Source organism: Leptodactylus fuscus, chromosome 1 (assembly GCF_031893055.1).
Source record: "Leptodactylus fuscus isolate aLepFus1 chromosome 1, aLepFus1.hap2, whole genome shotgun sequence".
Lineage (NCBI taxonomy): Eukaryota > Metazoa > Chordata > Amphibia > Anura > Leptodactylidae > Leptodactylus > Leptodactylus fuscus.
This window is the reverse complement of record NC_134265.1, coordinates 314761681-314771880: the sequence shown is the minus strand read 5'-3', so window position 1 is coordinate 314771880 and position 10200 is coordinate 314761681. Positions and strand designations below refer to the sequence as shown.

At 45.2% G+C, this 10200-nt stretch overlaps 1 protein-coding gene across 2 annotated transcripts in view; it reads left to right on the top strand.

Moving 5' to 3' along the window:
* The first annotated feature begins 4270 nt into the window (after nucleotides 1-4270).
* LCORL (ligand dependent nuclear receptor corepressor like) overlaps nucleotides 4271-10200 on the top strand; it is a 74485-nt gene continuing 68555 nt past the window's right edge. For both annotated transcript variants that reach the window (XM_075259781.1, XM_075259790.1), the window contains exon 1: nucleotides 4271-4399. In XM_075259781.1, the coding sequence (XP_075115882.1) occupies nucleotides 4303-4399 (97 nt within the window). In that variant the 5' untranslated portion in view covers nucleotides 4271-4302. The remainder of the gene's footprint in view (nucleotides 4400-10200) is intronic.

Sequence of the window (10200 nt, the reverse complement as noted above, 5' to 3'; positions counted from 1 at the left end):
TGGGTTTCCTCCCATACTCCAATGACATACTGATAGGGAAATACAGTATGTAGATTGTGATCCCTATATGGAGCTCACAATCTGCATAAAAAAAATAAAAAATTCTCTGGTAATAATATAGTATTATGCTTGGTTCACACTTGCGTCAGGGTGTCTCTTGGTGTACCAAAACAACAACAAACAGACTGCAAAAGTAGTGGACACCTACAGAACCTATACGGTCCATTGGGTGTCCCTTGCTTTTAATTAGAGATGAGCGAACACTATACGAAACAGCCGTTTTGAATAGCACGCTCCCATAGAAATGAATGGAAGCGTCCATTCATTTCTATGGGAGGGTGCTATTTGAAACAGCTGTTTCGAATAGTGTTCGCTCATCTCTACTTTTAACCTTAAAGTGCCGGAAGGAAATGTTGTGCTTGCAGGACTCTTTCGTCCGCCACTGCAACAGAATCTCTGAACAGAGACTATGACACAGATGTGAACAAAGCCGTAAAAGGGTTATCAAGCTTCAAAAAATGATCTGCAAATACATTCACAGACGTACTAACTACTCACTGTTCCCTTGTGCACCCTTTACTTGACCTTATTTTACTTAGCGTTCCCTGTATCACCGTTATATACATGTAGTGAATATGTGGACAAACTATATTTCCCATGATTCATCTGCCTGCTCTCACCTCTGTGTATGCAGGTCTCGGAGGGGGGGGGGGCAGGGGAGTGAGCTTGCAAGCGAAACATCACGGCAGCATGCAACCTCAGGTGTGGGAGTAATTTATTACCCGTGAGGGGAGAGCGAAGAAGGGAGGGGTACACAGAGAGTCAGAGTAGGAAGATGAATCATGGGAAATGTAGTTTGTCCACAGAGTCACTGCATGTAAATAATTCTGATACAAGGAACAGCAAGTAAAATGAAGCCAAGCAAAGAGTACACAAGGGAACAGTGAATATTTAGCCCTGCTGTAGATCAGTGAGTATTTAGCACTGCTGTGGATGTATTTGCAGACATTTTTTGGAAGGTGGATAATGCAGAGTATACATGGGTGTCAAACTCATTCTCACCAAAAACCACATCAGGATTATGGTTGCCTTCAAAGGGCTGTACTTGGAGTCAATATGCCAACATACATTGTACTCCTTTACACCGACACTGTCTCATAACATAAAAGTCATACTGTTTTTATTCCTTGAAGCACAAACATGTATTCACTTCCCCATCTTTCATTAAACTGCCTCCCTTCTGCATCAGTCTTTCTGCTGTTGGATATCATTTCTCAACTTCTCTTGAAAAACCACCTGATGTGGAAATACAGCAATCTGTCCTCTTCTGCCGCTCTCCGTGCTGACGCCCCTTTGTTATGAACCAATTAAGGACAATATACCAGTAGTTACTGAGATCCAAGTGCTGGATACCCCAGTGTTGCATCCCCGAAGATCCAAGTGTTTTGTCTCCAAGTGAATTATCCCCTAAGATCCAAGTGCTGCATACCTCACAGGGTAATGTGTAACTACTGCAAATGTAAAGATGGCCCACGTCCCCCTCTGTCAAACAAAATACCCCACAGACTGATGTGAGCTCATATTGCTGAATGCCAAGATGCCCCCCTCCCTCCCTGTGCTGGTATTGCCCTTTGCCAAATTCTCAATGCTTCTGCTAACAGAAATAGGTGATGTAAGAGACCTCATGGGCCATCCTTCACCCAGCCTGCAGGTAGTATACTGTGTCTGTGGGATACTAAAGGGGTTATTATACTGTGTGCGGGGACACTAAGCAGGCAGTATAGTGTGTGTGGGGGTGGGTTGTTAAAGAGGCAGTGTGTGGGGGACACTAAGGAAGTAGCACACTGAGTGTGTGGGCACTAAGAAGGCAGTACACTTTGTGTGGGGGCACTAAAGGTGTAGTTTATTGTGTGTGGGTGACACAAAGGGGCAATACTGTTTGTAGGGCACTGAGCAGGTAGTACACATTGTATGGGGACACTAAAACGCCAGTATACTATGTGTAGGAACACTTAGGGGGATGTATACTTTATATGGGGGCAATTTTGGAAAGCCTTCAGACATTACTTTGCTTAGGTCCACAGAAATGCCAAACCCTTCCCTGCTTATGGGTTAGAAACCGTCATTTTGTCAAAGAACTCTACAGTTATTAGCTTCAGTGTTATCAGGGGTCAGATCAGTGCACCCATTTAAGGCCCTGTTCACACGGGGCACGGTATGACGCATTTTGGCCCTGATTGTGACGCGGGAAGCCGTGTCACAATAGGGCCAAAATGCGCCTGCTGCGACTGTCGCGACTTCCGACAGTCGCGGCTTTCCCCTCCGGAGTAAGCCCAAATAAATGGGCCTAGTTTGGAGAGTGCTGTCGCAATGCGGACGCAGGAGCTGAATCACTAAAAGTAAGCTAGCAGCCTACATATACCGCTGTTGTGAGGGGGCGGATTATGACGTGGATTCAACGCCAAAATCTGCCCCCTCTTACCCCATGTGAATGGAGCCTAATAGGATCTTGCACAGTGGCGTAACTACCGCCATAGCAGCGGAGGCAGCTGCCACAGGGTCTTTTCGGACCCCTGAGTATAATGATCGGCGGACCGGCGGAGGTAAGAAACATAAAAAACATGTTATTTACCTCTCCACGATCTTGCCAGGCCTCCTTCCTGACATCCTTTCTGACGTCGCATGAACCCAGCCTACGTCTGGGTCATGTGACGTCCGACGTCATTGAACAAGGACAGCAGCGGAGAAGGCAGCGGACCGCGTAGGAGCCGGGGGACAGGTAAGTAACAGTAGTTTCTTATGTTTTTATTCCCCCGGGTCTCCGATTATTATACTCTGGGGTCTGAAAAGACCCCAGAGTATAATAATTGTTTATGGGTGTCCACAGTGGGACATAATACTGTGTGCAGAAGCCACTATGGGGATAATACTGTGTGCAGGGGCCACTATGGGGGATAATACGGTTTGCAGGGGCCACTAAGGGACATAATACTGTGTGCAGGGGCCACTAAGGGACATAATACTGTGTGCAGGGGCCACTAAGGGACATAATACTGTGTGCAGGGGCCACTATGGGGGATAACACTGTGTGAAGGGGCCACTATGGGGCATAATACTGTGTGCAGGGGCCACTATGGGGGATAATACTGTTTGCAGGGGCCACTAAGGGACATAATACTGTGTGCAGGGGCCACTAAGGGACATAATACTGTGTGACATAATACTGTGTGCAGGGGCCACTGAGGACTATAATACTGTGTGCAGGGGCCACTAAGGGACATAATACTGTGTGCAGGGGCCACTATGGGGCATAATACTGTGTGCAGGAGCCACTATGGGACATAATACTGTGTGCAGGGGCCACTAAGGGGCATAATACTGTGTGCAGGGGCCACTATGGGGGATAATACTGTGTGAAGGGGCCACTATGGGGCATAATACTGTGTGAAGGGGCCACTATGGGGCATAATACTGTGTGCAGGGGCCACTAAGGGACATAATACTGTGTGCAGGGGCCACTAAGGGACATAATACTGTGTGCAGGGGCCACTATGGGGGATAATACTGTGTGCAGGGGCCACTATGGGGCATAATAGAACGTGCAGAAACGCGTAGGAGGGGGTTGGTCGAGGTCGTCGGTGTCGGTTGGGGGGGCCATGTCAAAAGTTCGTCACGGGGCCCCGCCATTCCTAGTTACACCACTGGTCTTGCACCATAGGAATTTCTAACTAAGTTACAATACTTATCTGTTGTAGTTCAGTTTATTATCACATTCTTCAGACAGCGTGTCTATGTGGCTAAAGGACAAAATCAAAAATCTGGATAGTCCCCATTGTCAAACGTCCAACTGAATATCATGGGACGTCACAACAAGGGTCACAACCAGGAGCAACGAACATTGCATATGGGGTACAACACATGGTCAGCTCTGAGCACTTCCTTAAAATTGTCACACCCACATGTTAGTACAAAGGATGTCACACAAAGTGTGTTCTCTCCAGGACTGAAGTCTGCAGAATTAATAAAGCACAAGTCACATCATTAATATGTACAATTAACATTGGCAATGCTAATCATCACAAGGACACGTTGACACACAGGATTGTCCCTTCCGACCACACTCCTGTGACAGCTCGAGCTGCCAATCACGCGTGAGCCCGCCCACTCCGCGCCCGGGCAGGAAGAGCCGCCTGTCAGTCAGGGCCATTAGCCCCGCCCCCTCCTCCGTGTGCCTGTGCGAGGAGTGAATTGTGAGTGACGAACGGTGACGTCAGACGCAGATGGAAAAAGGGAACCGACAGAATGGCTGCCCAGTGCCGGAGCCCTCGGTGCACGGCGGAGAGGAAGGGATTCCGGCGGGAACTCGACTCCTGGCGGCACCGGCTCATCCACTGTGTAGGTGAGAGATCTGTTTGCGTGTGGTGACTGCGTGTATTGTCTGCCTGACAGGAGGAGGGGCGGGCTGGTCCGGAGTGACAGAACAACTGACAGCAGGGAAGCAAAACAAACCTCTTCTAGTTGTGGCCTGTTGTAATAGTCACCCCGCGGGCTGTGACTGGAGCGCGGCCATGGCTGCTGTGTGACAGGTATGTAAGTGTCAGTCAGGACGGCGCTGCTATTGTCAGTGGATAATCTCCTGTCCTCCCCCTCACTCACTAAGTACACGGGAGCACAGCGACCGGTGCTCCCCCTGGGGGGGGATGGAACACTCCTGCTAGACCGCTGCTCTACATAGCGCTATAAGTTATAACACAATCAGAGGGGGAGGGGAGCGACCGGTGCTCCCCTCGCAGGTTTAGGGGTGGCACTGTCCGGTCACTCACTTACTGTATACCGGAAGAAAACGGCCAGTGCCAAACTCACTCTAACCCCCCCTCCTCACATGGGGTTGGCACGGTCCAGTCAGGCAGTTACTGTATATTCCGGGTATAACTTCCGCACTGCGAGCGGCTTCCTGCAACTTCTCCCCCATCTGTGAGCTGCAAGTTGTGGAGCACGAGGTGTGCCGAGCCTGCCCTGCTGATCATACACGGCGGCAGCCATGTAACCTAAACGTGGGGTTAATAATGTATTATACTGCCCCCCCCCCATAACACGTGACCTTACCTTGTACTGATATCCTCTGTATATCTGTCCCCTTCCTCTTGTAGTCCAATATTCTTCCTAGTCCCTATTATAATAGCATGTGATGCCTGACCCCCACTTACATATTCTACCAGCCCCCTCTTTAATAATTTATTATATTGACCCCCGTGTAATAACCTAGATCTGACCTTCCCTTCTGTCATCTTCCTCCTGTACTAAGATAGTCTACCTGGTCCCCGTTATAATAACATATCATACATGACCCCCCCGTTTAATATTGTACTCTATCTGCCCCCTTTAGTAATGTATTATACGGACCCCCCCATTCCTTCTAATATTGTATCTGACCTACCCTTACACTGTTATATCTGTTCCCATTGTCTTGTGCCAAAATATTCACCCCCATTGTAGTAATGTTACACCTTTTTCATTATCTCACCTTGTACTAATATATCGGTTCTGACCCCAACTCTTGTATAGTATGTTATCTGTCTCCTACCACGTGTAATATACTTTTATATCCAAGCTGCTGCCCCTTCTCCGGATATAATCCTGAGCCCTCACCTCTTGTGATACTATAATTGACCCCCCCCCCCCCTCGTCTTGTAGTAATATATCATACTTTATATTATTGTAGCTCATCATTGTACGTCATCCCCTTGTACTGATCTATATGAACCCCCCCCCCCTTTCACTTCCTTTGTCATAATGTGCTATACCTGACACCTTCCATATGATATAACATTTACACTTTAATATATTCTTACAAGGTGGGGGGTGTCAGGTATAACCTGTTATTACAGAGGGATCTGGTATATTATTACAAGGAGCTGGTCAGATATAATATCTTCTAAAATTAAAAAAAAAAAACCTCCACTTTGGTCGTCCGTCTCAATAAAGTGGCCCAATACATAGAAAACGGCGCATGCTTTGTATATGGAGCCACTGACCTGCTGTGTATTTTTTCGATATCTGGATTTACCATGTTGTTCCAGTATCTGGGCTGGCAGTAGGTGTCCCTGAAAATACACTGAGGGTAATCGATAATATCTGATGCCTTATTATATAAAGTACCCGATCACAGCCCCCCACTTATTATGTAATAGCTGACTATACCGCAGTCTGAAGATAATCAATACCGCTATCACTCACATCCTTATTGCTACTACTAACATGTACTACGCTACTTATAATACTGTTATTGTCTATTATACATGTTACAAGTTCATGACCTCCTCAGTTCTATGTAAATACATTCATGTGGCTGTCATATTCATCATGTCATCTCCTTTGAGTGCCTAAGTGCATACTTGGGGACATGCATGTTATGACTATAGTCATTGAGCGCCCCCTCTTATCCAAGACCCCCGTTTGGTATATAGATACCGAATCCTCCTCTTCTTTTTATATTATTTACATAGAAGCTCCAGGAGTGACTTTTCGCGTTATATACATTGATTACGTATACATTAACTATCTGTTGACACTTTTTCTCCCATCATTATGGACACCATGTAAAGATACAGTATCTGTTACTAGGATTGTCCCAGGTAACATGTGATGTGTAATCTCTCGAAGTATCGCCTCATATTTTACCAGGTCTATAGACGTTATAGGGTTCATATATGATCTCTAGTACTTCCGGGATTACCATGGTGGTTATTATTTTTATTATTATTATTATATATGTATTTTTTTTAACCCTTGGCCTGCATATAAAATACTCTTCCCCTCGTGTATAAACTACAATCTATACTGTATACATTTCTGATTTGATATGTATATTAAAGCGCCTTAGGTCATGTAAATAGTTATCATTGACTACATTGTTTGTGGTGTATTTTGACTGTTTCTAGACCCGTCTGTATCCATCTGCTAAGCCCAATCCCCGTCCTGTGGATTTATTTGGGTGGTGCAGATTACATAGCGCACACTGAACACACGGCCTTGTTTGATTTGTGATGTTATTTTTATCTAATCCCAGCCTGTCAGAGGCGACCTGTGCCCCGGATCTGCAAATATCCTAACCCCACCCAATGTAATAATAGCAGGGAGGTAGTGCAATAAGCTGGCAAGTAGTAGAACGTGTTGATTCTGAAGCGTGCTCCTTCACCGCTGGCTCCGTGCCCGCTCTTCTGTCATTGGGCATGCCGGTCCATGGGGTATAAGCTTTTGGACTGGTCACTGGGGACATTGTGTTAAATTCTTAATTGCTGTGAATGGTTGCATCATCTCCAGTCTTCTGCTTATTTTCTAGCTTAGATGAAGATGTACTTTAAGTATAGATAAGACACACCTCCCCCTATTAAGCCTTTAGTTACTAGCAACAGCTCTCCATTGCATCTGCAGTAGGAGGGGGTATAGGTCAGGGACCCCCTCTGGCAGCTGAACTAGCCCGTGTTTGACCCATTATATTCTGCCTCAGTGCCTTCACCCCCCCCCCCCCAATACTTCCTTCTGTAAAGCAGATACCTTCGGAGAAGAAGGGCGCATCTTAATCACTCTCCGGTCATCATCTTACATGTGAGTAAGGAGCCTTATACTAGCATTGCTATCCGTCTCTAGACGCAGCTTTCTCTTTGTTAATCTGCATACCTTGGGACTGCTGAGCGAATCCCTCGCAGGCGCACGGCTGTGTGATAATTAAACATTGGAGAAACCATTTATTATATTTTGTGGAGGGGGGAGGGGAATCCCATTGTTTCATCATCTTTATGCCAGTGCTAACACAGATAATGTGATTGACAAAAGGTCCGGAGCGGAGTGACACCACTTATGTCAAAGCGAATGGTAGCATTGACGCATGGAGTAGATGATGATACGATGTGAGGTTGGAAATAAAGTGAGGATTTGTTTGATTTTCTTTACAAACGTGTACATTGGTAAGACCTTATTCACACGACAGTGAAAACGTTAATGGTCGGGGGTCTAGCCATGTCCATTTTTGATGAACCATGTCCTAATTCTGTTCAGTTTTCACTAATCCCTCATAGACATGAGTTTAAGGATCTGTTAAAACGGAACATATCGCCTAACACGAGAATGAGTCCTTGGGTTTTGATAGAAAATACAGCGCCGTTTCAGGGATACCAACTTATCAAGTACTGTTTGCTTCTGCCGAACGTGAACAGATAAATACCAGGTCCTAATAAACCTGCATAAATCTGACTCGCACAGCGAGCTATGGCTAGTGACAGTGTGCTTAGGTCCTGTGCGTCAAGGGGTTAACCGTTCGTGGCTAATGACAATGGAGTCCTGAAATAACCTTATAAGGACACTAATCATCTCTTAATGGACTAAAATAGTCCTCCTTTAGCCGAAATGTTTCCCCGTAGCTTATACAATTACACCGCTCTTGGCCTTGACTATCTCATCTCCCTGTGTACGGCGCAGATTATCTCAAGTATTGTGCAAGAAGGCAGCGGCTAGAAACAGGAAACCGTTCGTTGGGGTAGAATGTAGAAATATCGTTGTGATATGTAAGCAATGTTCATATAAAGTATAATATGATATTAGGGCTCCTTTACTCCAGTTGTTTACATGTGAGTGCGCACTTGATACTTTGGGAATATGATAATGGACAAGAAGCGTGTCAAGATGGCGACCGGGGCAGGAGGAATGCTTGCAAACACTTTCTTCAGTATATACAATTCTGAGAAACTTTGTCAAGAGTTAGAAAAAGTTTTCCTCTTCGCAAGCTAAATACAGAACGTATTTGGTCACGGGAGAGCAGGGCATTGTGGGACCCAAGGCTGGGGAGTTGGAGTCGGGGCCAGTTGTGGGTGGAGGTAGAGTCGGGAAAAAGTTTTTCTGGCTTTAGAATAAAATTATAAATAACTATATTATAGAATCAGTATCATTACTATTGTATAGTTCCATATTTACTTTCAGAGGAATCAATCATTGGCTTTTTTTTTTTTTCTTTTGCTTTATTGCGTCTGACTGACCTTAGATGTCAGCCATTTATTTTATTTTTTTTCTTTTTAAATGTAGATTGTAAGCCCCATATAGGAATCACAATGTACATTTTTTTTCCCTATCAGTATGTCTTTGTAGAATGGGAGAAACACAGGGAGAACATACAAACTCCTTGCAGATGTTGTTCCTGGCGGGATTCGAACCCAGGACTACAGTGCTGCAAGGCTTCACTGCTAACCACTGAGCCACCGTTTGACCCTGATGTCAGCCATTTATGATGCTGTTGGAGTCAGGTTCTGAAAAAATAGGAGCCAGGACCAGAGAGTCGGAAAAAACTTCAGTGTTGAAATGAAATGATTCATTATTTTTATGGTATGTAGTTATCAGTGTTTGTATAATTAGATACATAACTTGTCGACTATTTACTATCATAAGAATTGAGTCACTAGCTCTTTTCGTGAAATATTAGAGCTTCACTGCTCTTACCTGTTTATGAAGGAGTCGAGCTGTGGAAAGATAAGAATCTTTGGTCTGCCAACTCTACAGCCCTGGTCGCACAGGACATATTTACGTGTTGCATGTTTTCTAGAGCGTTTGTTCTCTTCTTCTGTAGAAGTGGCTTCCGTTCTGGTGGACCCTTCTGTTGTTAGGATGGCCTTATATTTGAATGGCAGCTATGTAATAGCACTGCAGCCTCTTCAAACACCTCATTATTGGGGTCCCAGGTGTTGGACCCCCACTCTTTAATTTAGGCAATTTTAAAAATGGAAGTTTGGGTGAAGATTTATCTATGTGGTTTGCTTAAGTTTAAAAAAAAAAAATAGTAGTATGTCGGTTGAACCTTTTTAATGTGAATGAGAGTGCTGGTTGTCAGGTGTCTTTGTATGCTCAGTAATTTGTCAGTCACTGCAGAAAAGTGTTTTCTTCATAGAACTGAACTATACTTACTTTCTTAAGGCCAGGGCCCCATGGGCCGGAGACGCTGCAATTTTCCCGGAGGAAATGCGGCGTTATACAGTACTTGCAAAGTGGGTAGGATTCATTATACAGTACTTGCAAAGTGGATGGGATTCATGCGAATCCCATCCCCACTTTGCGGAAAAAAAAACGCAGCGCGGTCATGCTGTTGCGTTGCGGTTTTGATAATCTCAGCATGTCAATTGTGTCTACGGAAATGCCGGCGGCTTTCCTGTAGAT